Source organism: Schistocerca cancellata, chromosome 12, assembly GCF_023864275.1.
Source record: "Schistocerca cancellata isolate TAMUIC-IGC-003103 chromosome 12, iqSchCanc2.1, whole genome shotgun sequence".
NCBI lineage: Eukaryota > Metazoa > Arthropoda > Insecta > Orthoptera > Acrididae > Schistocerca > Schistocerca cancellata.
Genome location: NC_064637.1, coordinates 30,401,913 through 30,424,837, shown reverse-complemented (window position 1 = coordinate 30,424,837; position 22,925 = coordinate 30,401,913). Strand labels below are relative to the sequence as shown.

Genomic DNA, 22,925 nt, shown 5'->3' with positions numbered 1-22,925 from the left:
GGCAATGGCCGCTGTGCCAGATGGCACTTACTGTAGCTGGGTGGCGACCGTGGGGACAGCCCATGGTTGGAGAGGGTGGTATCAGGGTGGACACTATGCAAATGAAGCGCATACAAGTCCAGAACTCTGCCTGTTCTTCTACGGTCGTCTCTTTGCGTGGAAATTATTATTTTAGTGCTGCTTCTTCTGCACCTTAGCCCTTCCCTTCCATGGCTACCCCTGGGAGGAGGGTCTGGCACGTCGGCTAGGGGTGAAACCTTTGCCCTGCTATCTGGTTTGCACCAGGACTGATGGGGATACTTTCACCAATACCAAACCTTTAGTTTTTGTGGAACACATTGACGACAAGTTTGGTGAAGTGGACTCTGAACTAGATGCAGTTGGGTTCGCTGTTGATCAAAACTAATTCAGCTGCCCAGTCTGCAGCCCTTTGTGCCTGTAACCATCTTGACACAATTCCTGTGTCAATTACCCCCCACCAGTCTTCGAATATGGTTCAAGGTGTAATTTTTCACAGGGACCTCACCCTTCCAATTGATGAGGAACTTAGGGAGAATCTCGGATCGCGGGGTGTTCACTTTGTTCAGCATTTTCAGAAGGCTCTGAAGGACAATTGAATTGATACTGAAGCCTTTATCCTGGCCTTTGAAGAGGATACGCTCCCTGAGAAGGTCAAGATTATGGTTTATCGATGTGATATGAAGCCGTACATCCCACCACCTATAAGATGTTTCAAGTGCTTGCGTTTTGGCCACATGTCTTCCCACTGTTCCCAGGGCCCACTCCATGAGAGAGTTCCTGTGGGTTCATGTTTTCCCCTCCTGTGTGTGTTAATTGTCATGGCAATTATTCTCCACTTTCACTGGATTGCCAAGTTTATAAGAAGGAAAAGAAGATACACAAGTATAAGTCCCTTGATCGTGTAACCTACACTGATGCTCATAAGAAGGATGCAAGTCTTCATCCTGTCTTCATGACATATAGCTATGCTTTAGTTACATCATCAGCCGCGCAGGATTAGCTAAGCGGTCTAAGACACTGCAGTCATGGATTGTGTGGCTGGTACCGGCAGAGATTCGAGTCCTCCCTCAGGCATGGGTGTGTGTGTTTGTCCTTAGTATAATTTAGGTTATGTAGTGTGTAAGCTTAGGGGCTGATGACCTTAGCAGTTAAGTCCCATTAGATTTCACACACATTTTGAGTTACATTGTCACCTCTACCTCCCCGTTCCTTACCCAAATCCCGAACCCCTCTCCTCCTCCTCCTCTCTCCTCCTCCTCCTCTCTCCTCCCCTGAGGCTCCAACACCCTCCCCTCTTGGTGCCGCTCCCACTCCCCAGCCAGAGCAGTGTCCCATTTCTTTGACGTCTGCCGGTCAAGGGCGCCTGTCACGGGATCCCCCTTCCCGGCACCTTCCAGGCCAAAGGTCTGCTGCCACATGACGACCACGAGAACCACGGTCTGTGGACCCACAGGTTGCCAGATCTTTCTGTTCCAGATCTTGCTGCAGCTGACTCCTTTTTGCCACACAGCCCTCCTCGATCTCAAACAGAAAAGAAGAAGAAACATAAGAACCGGGACAAGGAGCCTCTGGCGTCGCCAGAGGTCCCATCCTCACCTTTGCAACCTGACTCTGACCTGTTGTTCATGGACGTCGCCCCCTCCATGTCAGTGATGTGTGGTGACCCGATGGCATGACTGGCTTTAGCGTGTTCACCCACCCCCCATTTGAATCATCATTCTGTGGTTATCCAATGGAATTGTAATGGATATTACCGTCATCTTCTGGAGTTGAAATCACTTATTTCGTTACACTCTGCAGCTTGTGTGGTTCTATAGGAATCTCATTTTACTGATGACCACTCATTGAGCCTCCGTGGGTTCCATGCTATCTGTCGAAATCGGGTTGCCCTCCTGCTGGCCTCTAGTGGCGTTTGTACGTTGCTCTGTACAGACATTGCTAGCACGTGGATTCCTCTTCAAACTACATAGGAAGCGGTTGCTGTTAGGGTCCACCTGAACTCTCAGATCACGGTTTGCAATCTTTATCTCCCTCCTGACAGGACTCTTACACCTGCTGCCTTAACTGCCCTTCTTCGGCAACTTCCTCCTCCTTGGGGATTTTAATGCTCACTTATGGCAGTGAATCACCCCCTAGTCGAGGTCTTCTCATAGACCACGCCTTCTTAATGATGGCTCCCCTACTCACTGAAGTCAGGTCATAGTACCTTCTCTACCACTGATCTTTCTCTTTCTTCTCCCTCCCTCCCTTCATTCCACTGCTCACCACACGACGACCTTTGTGATAGTGACCAGTTCCCGTTCATTTTCTTTCTCCCTTCAGGTTCCCCGATGGACAGGTTACCTCCTTGGTCTCTCGAATGCGCCGATTGACCTCTATACACTGCACAGGTCGTTCTTTCTCCCTCTTTGTCAGGATGTATTGATGACGTCCTCCGTAACATGTCTGATAAGAATGTTTGCGCCGCTAGCCTTGCTATCCCATACTCATCCAGACCATTTCACCGCCGGCAAGTCCCTTGGTGGAGAACGGCCTTTGCAGTTGCAATCTGTGATCGCCATCGAGTTTTGCAGCATCTTAAGAGGCACCCATCCCCTCTCAATCTTATTACCTTTAAACACCTTTGCACGAAAGCCGATTCCTTAATAAAACGGAAGAAATGGATGTGTTGGGAATGCTTTGTTTCTTCTCTCCATTCTATTGTCCCTATGTCACATGTATGGGCTACACGTCGCTCTCTCTTCAAGGTTGCCTTCGGCAGTCTAAACTCCCGGGCCTTACTCTCCCGCATGGCCTTTGCATGGACCCGTTGATTCTCGCGGAACATCTTGCGACCCATTTTGCATCAGCATCAGCCTCCTATCCGATTGCTTTCTTTCACCAAAAACAGCAGGCCGAAGCTTTCGCCTTATGTTTTACCCCTTGTCAGTCCGAATCTTACAACGAACCTTTTACTGAATGGGAACTTCTTTCCACACTTTCTTCTTCTGAAGATACAGCCCCTGGCCCAGACTCCATTCATAACCAATTGCTTCAACACCTGTGCTCCACAACGACATCTACTCGGGGTATTCAACTGTATTTGGCTCCAGGGTAACTTTCCTTCCCAATGGAGGGATAGCATCGTGGTTCCTGTCCTTAAGCCTGGTAAGAACACCCTGTTTGTCGAAAGCTATCGACCAATTAGTCTGACAAACGTTGTTTTTTCAATTTACTTGGTAGCCCGTCAGCTCAATTGGGCCCTCGAATCTCAGGGATGGTCTCCGATCATTTACTTCGTTTGGAATCTCAGTTCGGCAGGCTTTTTCCCACCGCCACCATTTAGGTGCAATATTTTAAGGGCCTTCGCAAGGCTTGGTGCCTTCACATCTTACATACACTTAATGAGTGTGGTCTTCAGGACCCACTCCCGATTTTTATCTGCCATTGGTCGTTCAGGGTTTGGGTTGGTATTGTTTTTAGTTCTCCACAGACTCAGTAGAATGCAACCCACAGGGTTCTGTATTGAGTGTACTTCTTTTCCTCATTGCTATGGATGGACTTGTAGCGTCCATCGGTCCTTTGGTCTCCCCTGCTCTGTATGTGGATGATTTCTGCATTTGGGTTAGTTCCTCTTCAATGGCCTCCGCAGAGTGGAAGGTCCAGGGAGCTACTAGGCGTGCCTCTGCATGGACCCTCTCACACGGGTTTCAATTCTCTCCTTTAAAATCACGGGTGGTCCACTTCTGTCGTCATACTACGGTCCACCCCAATCCGGAGCTCTATTTCGATGCACAATGATTACCTGCGGTCCCACAGTTTCGTTTCCTGGGTATTCGTTTCGACAACAAGCTCACTTGGCTGCCTCATATCAGACTTCTGAAGATAGGGTGTTTCTGTAAACTCAATGTCCTTCACTTCCTTGCCCACATCTCTTGGGGTGCAGACCACTCCACCCTTCTCAGCATTTATAGGGCTTTAGTGCTGTCTCACATGGACTATGGCTGTCAAGTTTATGGTTCAGCTGCCCCTTCCACACTGCGCCTCCTGGATCTGGTCCACCATCGTGGTATCGGTTTTGCCACTGGTGCCTTCCCTACTAGCCCTGTTGATAGTCTCCTGGTTGAAGCTGGGATCTCCCCCCCCTCTTTCTTTTCGGCGGTCCCAGCTTCTGGTTTCTTATGCAATCGCTGTCCATTCCTCTCCCACTTATCCTTCCTATTCTCTCCTGTTCCCCGACCAAGGATGTTGCCCATGTGATTCCCGCCCTCGGGTGGGTTTACCAGTTGGACTCCGCCTTGCGTCTCTTCGCCGTGATTTTCAGCTTCCTTCTTTGTCCTGTCTCCCACATTCCTTCCTCCAAAAACCTTTGGTTAGTTCCTCGGCCCCAGATTTGGATGGATCTCCGCTGAGGTCGGAAAGATTGCGTTCCTCCGATGGTGTTCCGTCATTTTTTCCGCCGAATTTTATGGGAGTTTCAGAATGCTGTTGTTTTTTACACCGATGGCTCTAAAGCTGCTGATAGGGTGGGATATGCCTTCACGTCCTCTGTTGGCGCGGAGAATCATCTCCTGCGAAATACATGTGGGGTGTTTACTGTGGAATTGATGACAATTTCCCAGGCCCTTACCTTTATTACATGGTCCCAACTCAACCACGTTTTTTATGTGTGGACTCAATGAGTGGCCTTCAGGCTATTGGCCGGTGTTTTTCATGCCATCCCTTGGTCTCGGCCATCCATGACCGTGTCGCTGATCTTCCCAATGCTGCTTGTTACATTGATTTCCTTTGGGTCTCTGGCCATGTGGGTATCCCAGGTAATGAGCTTGCTGATCGTTTGGCTGGGGGAGCAGTCACTTACCCCCTCTTCTCTGTAACCCCTCCTGTAGCAGATTTACGTCTGGAAAATATTTTAATCGTGGTTTTAATGTTTCGGCTAGAGTGATATCGCTCAAATTTGCTTTTAAACATATGTGTGTGTTGTTATACAATTTAATTTGTAAAAATTGTTTGTCCTAATGCCTACCAGCTTAATGTACCTTCCTGTGATATTGTTAGGTAAGGTATCTTCTGAAGAAGGCGCTCCTAGCTGGCGTTGAAAACTAGTTACAGAATTTTAAATTCTATTTGCAACCGATTGGCTGGAAATTTGTGACATTGTAATTTGTAGCTCTTCGTTCGGAGCTATAAAACAAATGTGATCATTTTTGTATGGGTCAGCACTTTACAAAATATGCTCAATATCGTAATCATTGAAGCTTTGCGACAGCAGTGTTTGTAGATGCCTGATACTCTGTAGCTGAGTTGTAGGAACTCTTAATGATATTTTATTTAACAAATGATCGATGGAAGTATGAACACTGACAGACAGTAATAGTCTTCTACAGACTGTCTGAAAATCCGATCTGTTAATCTGTTCAGAGCATAGCTGTATGTTACTATGTAAACAGAGTGCAACCTGTAATTATTTCCGAAAGCTCTTCATCGGTTAGTAGTACTTTCTCTTTTTTATGCGTGATTTCGTTTCGAGTGAGTATCGGTGAATTAGTATGCGATTAGTGCCGTTCCCTCTGCTGCCCCGTCGTACGAAGTCAGGTGTCAAAAAGTTTAACAACGTCTTTGTATGTCTGTCATCACAACTTCGACCATGGATGCATCGTTTTAAATATTCATTTGAGATTTAATTCAATCAGAATTGTCGTGACATAAGTTTGATGGAAGTTTGTTCAGATGTTTACCTTTAAACTGCTATATGAAGAGGAGAATCCGCTGCCTAATCAATATGTAGTACATATTTCGATATCATACTAAAATACAGATATAAAAATTTATATAAAATCTCTGCTAGAACATAAGTTTCATGGTTGACTATCGCCTTTTTTGTAATGTCTTTTGGACTTCTACACCAGGTGCAATTAAAAGACAAAAAAAGTGATTGTATGTGAACCGTAGAAGATAAGCATATGCTGTCGAGGACTTCTGTGTAGATCTGAGAGCTGCAGTTTGCTGCTTTACAATTTGAAGTAGCTCTGACCTCCTGTACAATGAATTGTAAAGTGTGTGTTCAAAGAGTAAGGTGACTTTATATTTTTATGAATAAATATTTATTAATTCATCAATATTCATGTTGTCGTCTTCAAAGTAGTCCACCTCAGATACAATACACTTCTGCCAACACTTCTTACAATCCTCGAAGCAGTTCTATAAACACTTTTTGGTACAGCCTTGAGTACTTCCAGTGATGCAGTTTTTATTTCCTTGATCGTTGAAAATCTTTGTCCTTTCATAGGAATCTTTAGCTTTGGGAACAGGAAAAAGTCCAGGAGGCCAAATCCGGTGAATATGATGGCTGAGGGATGATTGTCGTGTTGTTTTTGGTCAATTACTCTCTCAGAAGCAACGATTAATGAGCAGGTGCATTTGTCGTGATGCAAAAGCCATGAATTGTTTTCCCACAATCCCGGACGTTTTTAGTGTATTGCTTCTCGCAAATGGCGCATAAGTCAAGGTGATACTCCTTATTGACCGTATGACCTTGAGACAAATATTCATGATATACTGCGCCACATATTAATTAATGTGAAACAAACTTTGACATTTGATCGAACTTAGGGTGCTTTGTCGGTCTTGGGTCTCCGGGATGCTCCCATTGGGATTATTGGGAATTGATTTCGATGTCATAACCGTAAACCCACATTTCGTCACCAGTTGTGTCCCTTTTGAGCAAAGCGGTATCATCGACGTCATTCAAGAGATCCTGAGCGATGCTCATGCGACGGTTCTTCTGATCAAAACAGAGAAGTTTTGAAACGCACTTCACTGACACGTCTCACGCCCATAAAACCCAAAAACATTGCATGGCACGATCTCACCGATATGCCAACATCCTCAGCAACTTCTCTTAAGGTAATTCTACGATTTTCCAAAACAATTATCTTCACAACTTCGACATTATCACCTGTTGTTGATGTGCTGAGACGTCCAGAGCGAGGTTCGTCATTGGCATCTTCTCGGCCATCTTGGAAGAGCTTGTAACACTTGTAAACATTTCTTTTTTCCAAGTGTTTTTGAGCAATTCATTCCATTTTTCAGACAAAATATGTTGCAAATTCTGTGCTCCATTTTTATAATAATCGAAAATCGCCGAGCACACTGAAACTTGTCTAACCTTTCTATCTGTCAAAAACGAGAACTATGCTGTATACTTGAAACCACAGTCACTAGTTCTATCCAACGTCACAAGTATTTCTTAGCGAGTGTGTTGTAACTTGCCACTGGACTCATTAGTTTTATCCCTACTTGTGCTTATTTTAGAACCATTTTTAGAAACATCTGTCTTCTAATATTACACAAACTCTTGGAGGCAAAAAAATAATTTAAATGTTTTGTAAATTATGTAGGAAAGGAATGCAGAACACACAATATGCTTATGACACATCTGAAGTTCTCCATTTTTGCTGCTTGGAGCGCTAGTGTCGTTCCACCTGTTAAATGGTAACAACTTTTGCAGCAGAGAGTGTCCCGGCTAGTGATGGGCTAAACTGCGATTTTCCGATATTAGTGATTTCTGTGAATGCTACTTTTCAGTATCTATTATTCTTAACTGTGATTTGTTGCAGTTAGTCGCAGTTAAGGAACACAGGTCGTGTATCCCTCCGGCACTGCAACTTCCGGCGACTTCCCACCATATGAAAAACTTACTTCTGTCCACACAGAAAATTGCATATCAACAAACCTGCCATTGGTAATTATGTTTTACGTTTTTTCTTCCATTGGCTTTAATTTTGTATTAAAGAAACAACTGTGAAAATATTAATAGTGTAATTAATATGTAAGTAGCCACACAGTACCGTAATAGTTCATGTTTAGAAAATGAATTCTAACATATTGTTATGTTAACAGGTACCTGAATTACATTTCAGTCACTCAGTAAAGTGATAACTCAAAATATCATTGCCAACAGATCTGACGAAATTGCCACTGCATCTTTAGACCGTTTTCGTCAGACGAGAGGTTAGTTTCTAAGCGTTTCAATGGATATATTACTTCAGTGAGATCGTTCTTGCAAATGTGATATTCATTACAACAAATATTAGCAATCTACTCTGTCAATTATATTGCTAGTAATCAGTGACAGCAAAAATTGTTTAATAATCCTTGTGTTTTTGCAGACGCAGTTCTGACTCTGATTACTGGTTGTTGTATGTATCAATCCCCATCAAGGCTGTTGAGAGAGACTCGTGAAGTTTCAAGACAGCTCTTAGAGGATTTGCAGGTTAAAAGTGAAATAATTGTGAAATAAGTGTGTGAGTGATTAAACTGTGTTGTTGTGCGATTTTAAAGGAATAATAAATGTTAAATATAGTGAGTGAATAATGAAAATCTCATTTTCCACATGTTAAGCTGTCCAATACCCGTAATTTTCCGCCACTTACTTATTGGTAAACACTTGCTGGAGAGTGACATGCCCCCCCCCCTTTCTCCACAATCTTGGTGTGACACTGACCTGTAACATATCCCGAAGTCTACAATAAGCATTTTGAAGCTGTTGATATGAAAGTGGGAAGTACAGATCTTCCAGTTAAATAAGGAACAGCTTAAGTGCATTACTTGAAAGTAACACAGGAAAAGCTTACTTATGTAGGTGGTAGTAGTGTCGGCAAGAAGTTCTTGTGTGTGAAGTTGCCGTGTAGAACACCAGGTGTAAAACTTTACTCCCGAGTCTTGAACTGTGTCGGAACAAAAGTGAGGCATTCATATGACTCAATAATACTGTTTTCATTTCACTACACTTATACAGATGTCTGAGTTCTGCTGTGTTAACATTGCAAAGTCCTTCTGCTGTGTTAACATTGCAAAGTCCTATAGGCATGTGGAATATTAATCAAAACTGTCATATTGGAAGCAGAATCAAACACATTTGTTACGTTACTTGATATTTTCAGGAGAAAAAGGCAATGTTGCTTCTTAATAATATAATACATTCAGAGTCACAGCAGTGTTTGACCAACCATAACTGATGTTGAATGTGCATGTCGTCGTATAATATGAAGGGCTTATTTTAATAGTGGTACAAGACCATTACCTCCACTTTTCTGTCTATAATACTTCTGAAATCAATGAGCCAAACAAACATAAATAAAGGTTCATCTCTAGCAAGAAGCCATATGCTTGAATATTTCTGGTATCTCAACTGCAGATTTTTCAGCGCTCATTTAACTTTACGACTCTGTATCTCAAAATGAACAAAAATGGACTTTGTAATGGTCGCCTAGTCGTAGATATTCCTAACTGCTATAATCGCACCTTGATGTTAGGTTGGCACCATTAAAATGCATTGTGGTAATCGCTGCTGCTTGCTGGATCGCTTCTGTGTCTCGATGCTGATGCTGGCTCTAAATCTGGTTGTCTAGGGTTAAAAACATGAGGTCCCGTGTTTATGTGCTTTTGATGATAAAGAACGAGCGAAACCAACAAATATGTAAACTTCAAATATTTATTACTTTGGTGGCCATCTTAATTCCACTGTCCACCAAAGACCATGACACAACACAAAGTAGTACTTCCTTTACATGTTCTTTGCAATGTTTATCCACCTTAAACAATAACACTCAAACACACTTTACCAAAGTGACATTCCGACTGTGCCCACGACCCTTCTTGCAGTTGGTATTTATAACATTGTCAAAGAACTACTAAAAAGAGATATAGTTTATAAGTCACATGTACATCTGTTATCATAATTTGTGCAGAAAAGTTATTAATTTGTATCGAGTGACATAATTTAACATGTTATTAAAATACAGACAGATCTGCTGACTTGACAGAATAATTCTTTGTTACAAAAAGGCCGTTTTTTAGAAGTTTGTCAATTGACTTCTCTAATTTGCATAAATAAGTACATAGCATGAGTTATTAAGAATTACATTGGTTTTCGTCTAAAATAGGATTGATTACATGAATACTGAGTGAAAACGCTCCTAGTGAACAAATAGGTTTCAGTGGGTGATTTTTATTTAAGGAGATCCAAAATACCTAAGTTGGCCACTATTTTTCGTACTTCATATTAATTATTTAAGATGAACTTAGTGTTTTTACATGATGATATTTGCTGTATCAGTGATCAAGTGATACTAACTTTTGTGTGGGTCAGTTATTCAGTATAATTTAATGGATTGACTGTTTATGGAGACATGTTATGCAATCATTGTTAACATACACAATAACTTTTCTATAATCATAAATACTCGTTAAACTGGTTGAATTTGGAGGGTATCGCATTCTTCGGTAAAGTAAAGCCTTTAATATGTTCCGTTACAACTTGTACCACTATTGAAATAAGCCCTTCTTATGCACACACAGCACATCGATCTCGTGAAGCACAAGGCTCTCATAACGAAGTACGGACGTCGGTCAACAGATGGCACTAGGAAAAGTATGTTAACTGCGCTTTTTAGTTGCTACTTGCGACTCTTAGTTGCGATTTGTCACAGAAATCGCAGTTTGACTCGGTAGCGAATAGCGTAGTATGAACTTTGCTCAACAGATGGCAGTGCTAACTGCGCTTTTTAGTTGCTACTTGCGACTCTTAGTTACGACTTGTCACGGAAATCGCAGTTTGACTCGATAGCGTGTCGCAGAGATGAGCATAGTACGAACTTTGGCCAACAGATGGAACTGTTAACTGCGCTTTTTAGTTGCTGAATGCGACTTCTAGTCGCGACGTGTCACTGATATCGCAGAAAGGAGTATGGAATTCGGCCAACAGATGACTCACGGCGTTGAATGTGAAATGCTACTTGCGACTGCTAACTGTGACTGAAATAGCAGTTAGATTTTGTAAAGTTGTTATTGTGATATCTGTGACTTCTCAACCACTGTGATTTCTAACAGATACGCGATTTCCTGCCCACCACTAGTCCCGCCTGATACGTTAGACTGTGCTTGAAACTGTGAACATACGTTCACAGTTGTATGTAACAAAAAAAGATAGATAATCGAATGTAACCTGCCCGCGCAATTTGAAAAGCCACCTTACTTTTTGAACAGCCCTCGTAAAAGAATGCATTGCGAACAAACTTTTTGCTGCCTTGATTCACTGCTATCGAGTGTTATCACCTCTACCTATCCATTTAATTTTTTAAGTGGCCTATGGTCTTCCTCACGGTTTAAGCTTTCTCCACACCAAACTCCATCACATTTCATACAGTGTGTTAGCTGTGAAACGGTGATGGGCAGAGTTACTCTCACATTTATAAAACTGGTACCTTGTGGGTTATTGGCTGTGCTTTTCCAGAAGTAGTGAAGTGCTACATCATGATCGAAATATGCTGGTTCCTGGTGGGAACGCCAAACAGGAGTCAATATACTAGTTGCCAACAAGAGGACTTTGGCAGAATGCTAAGGCGCATACAACAAATGTACTGACTGTAAGAAGCCTGACAATGAAGGAAAATGTAAACTCGTCGCTGCAAATACAGTTGTTTATAGTAAATGGTGGCAGTCCTATGTTTTGCTAAGGGTGAAAAGAATCCAGCGAGAGCAAATATTTACAAAAAAATATCTGAATGTATGAACCTGAAGGCAGCTCTAGCAATTCGCAAATTATATCATTTAACTTCAGCAGCGCACCGAGTAAAATCTACACGATAGTTCATTTCTCTGCTACGCAATCACGAAACGATAGACTGTCACGTTTTGTTGCATTTTTACCGTAAATTCCGACAAATTAAGAAACCTGAAATGATAGGATTTGTTAATTCGATGCGTTCTGCATTTTTAAAACGCACACAATTACATAATGCTCGTAATTATAAGTTGTGAGGTCGTAGTGCGTTCTGGTGGCAGCTTGCGTTAGTGTCCCAGTCTACACATCACGTGTTTTGGATGTTGTGTGTGCGTTTATATTAATACAACCTTCATTTGGAAAACGGAAACAATTGTTACAGTTGGAGCACTGGAACACAGTTCTTCCAAACGTATTTCTGTTTTACAGGAGAGAACATCATTAAAGAAGCTTGTAAGTACGGGTTTCTCTTTAACCATCAAGGCCTTGCTGAAGATTACATTTCAAGGTCATTCTCCCTGACTAGTAATATTGAATGTCTCAAACCTCGCAAGCCCAGAAAATATTGGACATCATGATGCCACAACGTTTTTCTCCCCACAAACAATACGTGACGCCACGGCCACTTTTGAACACTCAACGATTTGATCTGTATCCATGCTTAGCTTTTAACAAGAGGGGAGGGGAAAAGAAGCGGGAAGGAAACAGGTGTTAAGGATTACCTGCAGCCAGTGGCAGGCAGGGATAACTGAGGAATATACTACATGTTTGCATGAAACTACGTTTAGTCGTCCCCTTGTATATCCCAATCTTGTTCACACAGTACGTGTGAGCGCATTCTTGCCAATTGCTGCCTTTGTCAGACTTCAGCTCGTTATACGTTTTGTCATGCGATAGACATTTTGTTTCTCTCTGTTCCAGCTATTACTACTTTCAGGAAGCCATCTTTTTTTTTTTTTTTTTAATCTTTCAGCTTTTGTTGCCCTCGCTCGCAGTCGCAATGTAATACGTTTACGTCCGCACAGATGGTTCTGCTGCTTCGCATATCTGCAGAGGCGTAACTCGCTCTGACCATTTGGCATTAGTAGTCATCACACAACAGGCCTCGAGGTGCGTTTACACAGGCCATATTTTACGGCAATGTGTACCTGCAACAGTGTTGCCAACAATGTTGCTACAGTAAGCGCCATATTGCGGAATGGCTGGGCAATATTGCAGATTGAACGGGTTGTTACAGGTAGTGTCCGACGTAATGTTGAGTTGTTGCTGGTTTTGTCCACCAAAGGTGGAGACTGTTTAACATGTCCAGGCCATATCTTCCTCAGTCCTCATCTGTAAACGGTTCTCAGTACTGAGTACTGCGCAATAGTACAGACCATCTGAGGGTGGTATTCACAGTTAGTGGTATTGACAGTTAGTGCGCAATATATTGAAGGAGACTGCAGAGTTTTCAAAATAATGCTGCTAGCTCAGCAACTCGTACAGTGTACGGATAATATTTGCGCAATAAAAGGCAGTTTCTGCCGAGACCGAGAATAGTACATTCGCTCCGAACGACTTTCGACAAATAACTGAAAACAGCAAAATCACGACAGGAAAAATAGTGCCGGAGGATGTGTGTTAAAGCACCAAGCGGTACTTCAAAAAAATCAAATTCCTGACTGTTTATGAAAACGTAATCCCCACAAATATATTTGTCCCAATGATGAATTAGTTGTTTTTTCTCTTAAAAGAAGTATCTGATGTTAGGCCCCTCCTCGAGGGGACCAAATAAATGAAAAGCCGAGGATGCCAAATCTGGACTGTAGTGGGATGACGTACTGTAGGGTGATCAGACGTCCCATATTTTAGGGGATCGTCCCGTAGCGAGTCACATTTTGTCCCACCAAAATATGTGACATTATGTCCCCTCTTTCAATAACCACCGTTTATATTGAGCTGGTGTGTTTCTAAGTAGTGTGTAACATCAGCAAATGTAGAAGAAAAATGGTCGTCCCCAAAGAATGAAGAAAATGCGCTCTTTGATTAAGTAAATTGGTTGAAGTACGATTTTAAACTTCTTCTCCTATTAGTACAACATCTTTATGCATTCAGCGATCTTACGAATTTTCTACCCACTAGTACGCCGAATTATCGTGGCAGGACGTCACTGAATTCCAGCAGTCCTCCCGGGTATATTACCCGTACACCAGGAAAAGCTTTAAGCATCACAGCATCCATTTCATTAAATAAGACCACTCCGTGGCCGTTATAATTACTCTGCTTTAGTTATTTATAGTGGGGGTGGGATAGGGAAGGAGAAGGAAAAAGGGTTATATAGGATTACCCACAATTACATGCAGGCAGGAAGGAGGAAAATCACATACATTTTAGCATACCTAGTATTTTTTTTTATTTTTAAATGGACTTGTAGTCCGGGGTGATATGTTACAATACAGCATCACCGGTCTATTGCGGTCTAACTGTGTTGGTGAGGCAGTAAATTTCCATTGGGCAGTGACTGCGTCACTCCAATTCACTTTGGAGGTGTGGCGGTGGGTTGTTGTTCTTGTCTTATTTATCTAACAAGCTTTTTCATACAATATGTGAGTGCAGTCTTACTAGCTGGTACCTTCATCACTCTAGCTCGCTACACTTGATGCCATACAATAGACAGGTTTGTCTCTTTTTCTATTCCAACTACTAGTACTTTCACAAAGCCAGTTATTTTTCTTATCTAAAAGCTTTCCTCAGGTCTCTGAGTGACATTCGTGCAATCCACGCCCATGCCCGCAATGTAATACGTCTTGGCACACACAGATGGCTCTGCTGCTTTCGCATATCTGCAGTGGCATAGCTCGCTCTGTGCTTTCTGCGTTGCTAGCCAACGCCCACCCCGTCTCGAGGTGTGTTTCCACGGGCGAAATTTTACAGCAACGTATAGCGGCAATGATGTTTCATAAGTTTTGCTGCAATAAACGGCAATATTTCGGGATGACTGGCAATATTGCTAATTGAACAAGTTGTTGCAAGTAGTCCAACGTATGTTATCGTGATTGTCCCCAGAAAAATATATTTTGACAGTGTGCTTTACTTTTTTAACTCACTGTCATTAGCAGTAACAAGTTTCATTTGCCTTTCCTTTAAAAGAAAATCAGTAACGGTAACCAGGCAGTTTTTATTCCAAACACGCACCGTTGTACCAAAGTGGTCTGAATATCAATAATCCAGAATTCCTGCAACACAGTGATTCTTATAGGCATTTCCATCATGCGAAACATCTTTAAGAAAACTTTCTACGTCACTACAACTACTACTGAGACTGTGGATTGTATAAATACTTCGTCCAATTTTCGAAACATACCAAACACGTCAAAAAATATGTGGTGTTCTGTAGATCTTACTCTAATAATAGACTTATTAAGCGAAGTAGCTTATATCGTAATACGTGTCAGCTGTTTCTGATCATCCATTCCAGAGCAGAACATTAGAAAATTACCCCTCCTCTTGAAATGTGAAATATAATTACAATAGTCTTTGTGCTATTGGTAAATTCAGTCTGCTGAAAAGAATGGATATAAAAATAAATAGCTGTTTGTAAACAGCTGCAGTTGGATATGAACTTCTCGAGAGAAGTATATAAAGCTCCGCTACCTAAAGATAAAATTCAGTTCCACATTAATGAAGGAACGTCAGCACCATGATGTAGGTGCGATAAACACGAGATTTACACCAATCTATCTACATAGCCTGAAGTGTTGGCAGAAGAGCCAACACTGTGTTGCTAGAGCAGGCCGAAATACACGCGTTTAATTACACGCTGACTGGCGTGAGGTCTGGAACAGTTAAGGGAATTAATAGTAGCAAATAAAGTACGCAGTTGATATAATACTTAACTTTAATCCACAATTGGTGTACATCGCTCTTGACGGTACATGTTATAATCTCAATATCAAATGCTATGGCGCCTTGCTAGGTCGTAGCAAATGTCGTAGCTGATGGCTATGCTAACTATCGTCTCGGCAAATGAGAGCGTAGTTGTCAGTGATCCATCTCTGGCTAAGTCGGCTGTACAACTGGGGGCGAGTGCTAGTACGTCTCACTAGACCTGCCGTGTGGCGGCGCTCGGTCTGCCATCACTGACAGTGGCGACACGCGGGTCCGTCGTATACTAGCGGACCGCGGCCGATTTAAAAGCTACCACCTAGCAAGTGTGGTGTCTGGCGGTGACACCACATAGCCCTCTACACACAGAAACTAACAGAATTAGTCAGTGAAGGTAATAAGAACTAGAACATTCTCGTCATAAAAAAGTACTTGCAGTTCGGGAAGAATGTAAAATTTGCTACGTTTTTAGCTATAGGGTATATTTTCGATGACCTTATTGTAAAGTGAACTGTAGGTCCAAAAAACTGCATAAGCAGCTTCGGTACTTGGGCACATTCTGAAGATTGTGTTTACTTTCAGAAGATTAAAAACTTAATTAATCAACAATTTTTAATTTTGCGTGGAATGAATTAAACAGTTTTTTGCCCTACAAGACGAATGCAAGCTTTCGCTGTATGCCTCCAGGAAGCGCTATATCGGCACCAAGATACGCTGCCCACATACTCAACTTACAATGTGCCAAGAGAGCATAATTTCGTTCACTAAATGTTGACCTGGTCAATTTTAGGCCTGCTAGAGAGTAATGCCAGGCAACAGTCATTGCAACATTACAGCATACCCAATGGTGCCAACACACCATAATTTCATTCACAAAATTGCGCTCTGGTCAGTGTAATCGCTCCTAGGGTAGAGGCTACTTTCGTTGCAATATCTCAATACACTGAGCGAGTTGACACAATTTCTATTCTTTGAAATTACTTACAGAGTGGGAAGAGGAGCGTGAAGGAACAGAGGTATTCAGGAATCCCTGTTAAGTTGTAAGCAGGAATAATACAGGGAAAATTTACATGTTTGCATGAACATACATTAGGCGATCTTGTTCAAACAGTACGTGTGAACGCATTATTACTAACTGATACCTTTTTTCAGAATCTAGCTCGCTACACGCTCTGCCATACAATAGACATTTTGTTAATGTCTCTGTTCCAGCTACTGCTACTTTCTACTTTCAGGAACGCATCTTTCTTTAAAAAAAAAATATATAATCTTTTGTTTATGGTGTATATGCCGTGGGACACCCGGCAAAATCCCGGGAATTTTTTCATCCAGAAGAAAACCGGGAAACAATGGAATATAACTTTGGCTGGTAACAACAGATACTCTTTAAAAGAATATTACTGTTTTCAGCTACTGGAGAATAATACTGCAGCAATGAAACAGAAACAAGAGGAAAACCGTAAATAAATAAAACTTACATTGCAGAGGAAATACGCCATTTACAACACCAAAATATACTGCACATACAATCGCCAGCCAATAGCAAAATGGGTCAAAGGCTTTATGACGAAGACCATGTAATACTTCATAACAACAAAGTACATCTGACGTGCGTGACGTCACAGCTGTACTGTAAACAATTCCATCAAAAGTTCAAACATCTTCAAATGATTTAGGAGCACAAATGTGAATAATTTCAGTATAACTGAGAAATCAACATCCTTTGGATAAATAACATACATGCATGTAATCATTTTATCACAACTGCATACCCTCCACTTACATGTTATCTTCAGCATTTACCCAAACATAGTGCAAAGACATGTCAGTATATTGTTAAACATGTGACAAAAAATCAGTTTCATTTCATGCAAATATGAAGATACTTAAAAAAATGTTGCTTACGTTGATCCAACTTAATGGCCTTCCTCAAATTTGGGTACTTAATCAATCTGTACTTCTTTATTACGTGTTCTTTCATCCCCTACTTCTATAGCTGCTCTACCATATCCTTTATATATGTATTTATAAAAGTATTTAACACTTTAAACTTGCATGCAAACTTCAACATTCAAATGGCAATCAAATTTAGGAAGTATGGATTACACAGTACAAAATAACTACTGTCAAGTGATTGTCCTCAAACATTAATGCTAATACCACTAAGACACCCTCTGTACAATGGATATTGGATATATGTTGTCACCAATGTCTCAATTAATTCAATTATTTTAGCCTTGAATACTTGCACAATAATTTGTCATGTGATTTGATAAAAATAATTAGGAAATTTTTTGTGCATTTGCCATCTCTCATACATACAGGATTTTGATTAAGTGCACGATATGGTTGATGCAGCAAATATTTTACAAGATACACACATAGTGTACAGTGTGTTTGAATATCAGGAATTTCTGCACATAGGACTTCATCAATATCACAAATGTTTACTATTTTATAGATTTCACTTAAAATTATTAAAATATGGGCAAGAAGCAACCCTCTTTCTTTTAAATTAAGTAGTGTAAATGATTGCCTAAACAGTTCACATAATATGCAAAAAACTGGTGATTTCTCAAACTGGGGAACAATCAAGCATGGGGTGCCCCCAAGGTTCGGTCTTCGGTCCTCTGCTGTTCTTAATATATATTAATAACTTGCCATTCTATATTCATGAAGATGCAAAGCTGGTACTTTTTGCCGATGATAAAAGTATAGTTATCGCACCTGACAGACAAGAATTAACTGGTGAAATTGTAAACAATGTTTTTCATAAAATCATTAAGTGGTTCTCTGGGGGCTCTCATTAAACTTTGACAAAACACAGTATATACAGTTCCACACAGTAAATGGAATGACCCCATTAATAAATATAGGCTTCAATCAGAAATCGGTAGTTAAGATAGAATATTCAAAATTTCTAGGTTTATACATTGATGAGGGGTTGAACTAGAAAAACACACTGAGGAGCTGCTGAAACGTTCGTGTTCATCTACTTATGCTCTTAGGGTCATTGCAAATTTTGGCGATCTACATCTGAGTAAATTAGCTTACCACGCCTATTTTCATTCTCTGCTTTTGTATGGCATCATATTCTGGGGTAACTCATCATTGAGTAAAAGAGTGTTCATTGCACAAAAGCGTGTAATCAGAATAATTGCTGGAGCTCATCCAAGATCATCCTGCAGACACTTATTTAAAGAGCTAGAAATCTTCACTGTAGCCTCACAATATATATATATATATTCACTTATGAAATTTGTTATTAACAATATGAACGAATTCAAAAGTAATAGTATACATGGCTACAACACTAGGAGAAAGGATGATCTTCACTACTCAAGGTTAAATCTGGTCTTCTGAAATCCTCTTCAGGTCTGCATAATTTCCTCTTCCCTTTGTCGTTTATCATCTTGTATCTCCTTCTTCCTCTCAGTCTTCTCCCACAAACCAATCCTTCCAAAGCATCTGCTAGCAAGAACTCCCTTCTTAATGAATGTCCCAACCAGTTCTTTTTTCCTTTCTCTTACAACGTTCAGCAGACATCTTCACTCACCAACCCTTTCCAATACTCTTTCATTACTCACCCTTTCCATCCAGCTTATTCTCTCCATTCTCCTCCACATCCACATCTCAAATGCTTCTAACCTTTTTTCATCCTCTCGTCTCAGTGTCCATGTTTCTGCCCCATATAGTGCCACACTCCAGACAAAACATTTGCCAAGCCTTTTCCTTAGTCCTTTACTAATTTGCCACATAAGAGTCTCCTCTTTCTGTTGAAGGCCTCCTTCACTATAGCAATTCGAGTTTTCACCTCCTGGTGACATCTCAAGTCTTCGGTTATTGTGCTTCTGAGATATTTAAATTCACTTACTTGGCTAATGGTAGATCGTCCTATTTTAATATTGGACAGTCTGCGTCTTGTATGGATGACCATACTCTTTGTTTTTGCTGTGTTTATTTGCATCCCATATTCCACTCAAGCTTCATTCAGATCTTTGAGCATGTTATTCACTGTCCGCTCACTTTCTGGCACTAATACCATGTCATCAGCAAATCTTATACATTCTATTCTCTTTCCACCAATACATATTCCTCTTTTTCCCATCTAAGCTTTTCGCAATAATCTCTTCATGGTATACGTTAAACAACAGTGGGGAAAGGCAACAACCTTGTCTAAGACCTCTTCCAATGCTGCTTCCTTCTGACATTTCATTTCCAATCCTTATCCTTACTTTCTGGGGTAAATATAGATTCTTTATCAGTCGTCTCTCTTTCCAATCTACTCCTTTCCTCTTCAGGATATCCATCCAGGATATCCATCATCTTGTTCCACTGAACTCTGTCAAAAGCCTTTTCTAAATCTATAAAAACAGCAAAGATTTCTCTACCCTTTTCCATATGCCCTGTGAACATGTGTGAGCAAAACGCCTTAACGCTGGGAGTTGTTGTGGCAACTGAAGGCATTTAGGTACAAATCGGTGTGTGTAGGTTTCCTGTATACACTGTGTCCCAGCTTGCCGTCAGGTTTCCGTTTCATCAGGACGTCAAGAAACTATAGGGCACCAACATCCAGGACGATCTAATTAATAAAGACAGCGGCCTTCAACTTAGTCAGGCTTGGAACCCTGCACTCAGCCTGGAGAGAACGATGCGGTCCCAGAGATCGAGGACCGCCCCCGACGGCGGCGGCAGGGAGACTGCAGACCCCAGTTCAGACCCAGGCGCCGCTTCCCCCACCACCTCCAGTAGCCAGGAGAGCAACGGTGGAGGGCGTAACAGCTAGTATATATAGGGCGCCGAGAGGAACAGCACAGCATTCGTCAGGAACCACCTGAAGATGGCAGCGTGTACGTCTGCCGAAATATTGTAGAGAAATTACGACGCTACCCGATCGGATACCCGATAACTGTTCAAATTGGAAATACGCTGGGAAAACTAGAGATCGCATATCAACCAGGAGATTCTTTGTAGGCTTCAGTTTGGGGATGTATGAAACCAAGGTAACTGGTGTGTTGCCTATGTCCGGATGTGTGGATAAGGACTTAGAGGAATATACCTCTTCTTTAGCTGTTATGGTATGTATTTTTTGTTACTTTTCATCATTGTAAAGCTCCTCGACTACGTCTGTGGATGTATAATAACGATCTGTTGTTATAATTCTTCCACTTCCTTCCAGCGGATTCACCAGGCGTCTAACAACTGCCTTTGCACTCCGTTCCTCGGCAGGCTGTTCATCCTTCCCTACACAGACCCCCATTTTTAGAACATACTGGGTGTGTGCATCTGATAACATCCTAATCAATATGCCATAGTTCCCAGGCTCGTCTTTCATAAAGACCATAAAGGGACATCTTCCTCGAAATCGGGAGAGCATTTCATCGATCGTTAGATCTGCACTTGGTACGCAGTAATTCACAAACATTTTATCAACTTTGTCGAAAACTTCACGAAGGGGGCAAAACGTATCCTGCTTCCGTCTTTCGGTTCTTGTTTCTTTATCATCAACTCTGACCAGGGACAGATCTCCACATCGAATGCTACTCATTGTAGCTACGTAAATATTCTTTCCCAGTACTTTCCACCATAAGACGTCAAGAGGCAGTGTAGTGTCATTATTTGTGCCCACGAGTATCAAAATACCAATGAAGGTGTACATTTCTTCTATGGTTGTAAGTTTTAAGTTCTTATTACGAGATTCTTGGTTTGTATAATCCCCGATAATCTTCATTATTTCGGGAGTTATAAACTTTTTGAAATATTCTGACACACTAGAGGTCACGTCTTCATGAGTCAAGCCTTGACGAAAATTCACTATATTTTGCACTGACCTGCGTACTTGCCTCTGACGCACATTAATATATTCTCTACCGCTTTTCGCTTACCAATGATGCTGGAAGCACCTACATGCTGTTTATCAGGAGATGAACTCCATGAACTTGACACATTTTCAATTGCTGTGTCACTATTGTATGTCACAACTATATCATCTTTTTCTGGATCAATTTCATCAACTTCACTTGCTTCATTTATTATAGCTGACACCTCTTCATCTGTAAGAAACCTCTGATACTGACGAGACATTTTATTAGAACTGCGAGTAATGTGCAAATGCTCGAACAACAATGGCAATTTATTTCAAAACAACAATGTCAACACAATACAGCGGTACCCACAGTCAGAAACTGCATTTCTTTCTGCCCTATTGAGAAATATTTTAATGACAAAAGTTGTCTCAACCGATGTCTAAGGGGGTGGGGGGCGGGGGCGGGGGCGGGGGGACAAAAACTGTCCGCACTTAAATTAAATGTAATAGGCAAATTTAAATGATTCATAAAAATTATATATGATACCATTTACTCTAGATATTTTTCTACAATTACCTAAATTCTTGCATTTTCACTCCAACAAATAGATACACTCCTGGAAATGGAAAAAAGAACACATTGACACCGGTGTGTCAGACCCACCATACTTGCTCCGGACACTGCGAGAGGGCTGTACAAGCAATGATCACACGCACGGCACAGCGGACACACCAGGAACCGCGGTGTTGGCCGTCGAATGGCGCTAGCTGCGCAGCATTTGTGCACCGCCGCCGTCAGTGTCAGCCAGTTTGCCGTGGCATACGGAGCTCCATCGCAGTCTTTAACACTGGTAGCATGCCGCGACAGCGTGGACGTGAACCGTATGCGCAGTTGACGGACTTTGAGCGAGGGCGTATAGTGGGCATGCGGGAGGCCGGGTGGACGTACCGCCGAATTGCTCAACACGTGGGGCGTGAGGTCTCCACAGTACATCGATGTTGTCGCCAGTGGTCGGCGGAAGGTGCACGTGCTCGTCGACCTGGGACCGGACCGCAGCGACGCACAGATGCACGCCAAGACCGTAGGATCCTACGCAGTGCCGTAGAGGACCGCACCGCCACTTCCCAGCAAATTAGGGACACTGTTGCTCCTGGGGTATCGGCGAGGACCATTCGCAACCGTCTCCATGAAGCTGGGCTACGGTCCCGCACACCGTTAGGCCGTCTTCCGCTCACGCCCCAACATCGTGCAGCCCGCCTCCAGTGGTGTCGCGACAGGCGTGAATGGAGGGAAGAATGGATACGTGTCGTCTTCAGCGATGAGAGTCGCTTCTGCCTTGGTGCCAATGATGGTCGCATGCGTGTTTGGCGCCGTGCAGGTGAGCGCCACAATCAGGACTGCATACGACCGAGGCACACAGGGCCAACACCAGGCGTCATGGGGTGGGGAGCGATCTCCTACACTGGCCGTACACCACTGGTGATCGTCGAGGGGACACTGAATAGTGCACGGTACATCCAAACCGTCATCGAACCCATCGTTCTACCATTCCTAGACCGGCAAGGGAACTTGCTGTTCCAACAGGACAATGCACGTCCGCATGTATCCCGTGCCACCCAACGTGCTCTAGAAGGTGTAAGTCAACTACCCTGGCCAGCAAGATCTCCGGATCTGTCCCCCATTGAGCA

At 42.2% G+C, this 22,925-nt stretch overlaps 1 protein-coding gene across 1 annotated transcript in view; it reads right to left on the bottom strand.

Annotated features, from left to right (window-relative positions):
• Positions 1 to 21,514, bottom strand: part of LOC126109416 (periaxin-like) — a 121,839-nt gene extending 100,325 nt beyond the window's left edge. Inside the window, exon 1 of the mRNA XM_049914451.1 lies at positions 21,338 to 21,514. Coding sequence (XP_049770408.1) covers positions 21,338 to 21,514 — 177 coding nt within the window. The remainder of the gene's footprint in view (positions 1 to 21,337) is intronic.
• Between the last annotated feature and the right edge of the window lie 1,411 nt (positions 21,515 to 22,925).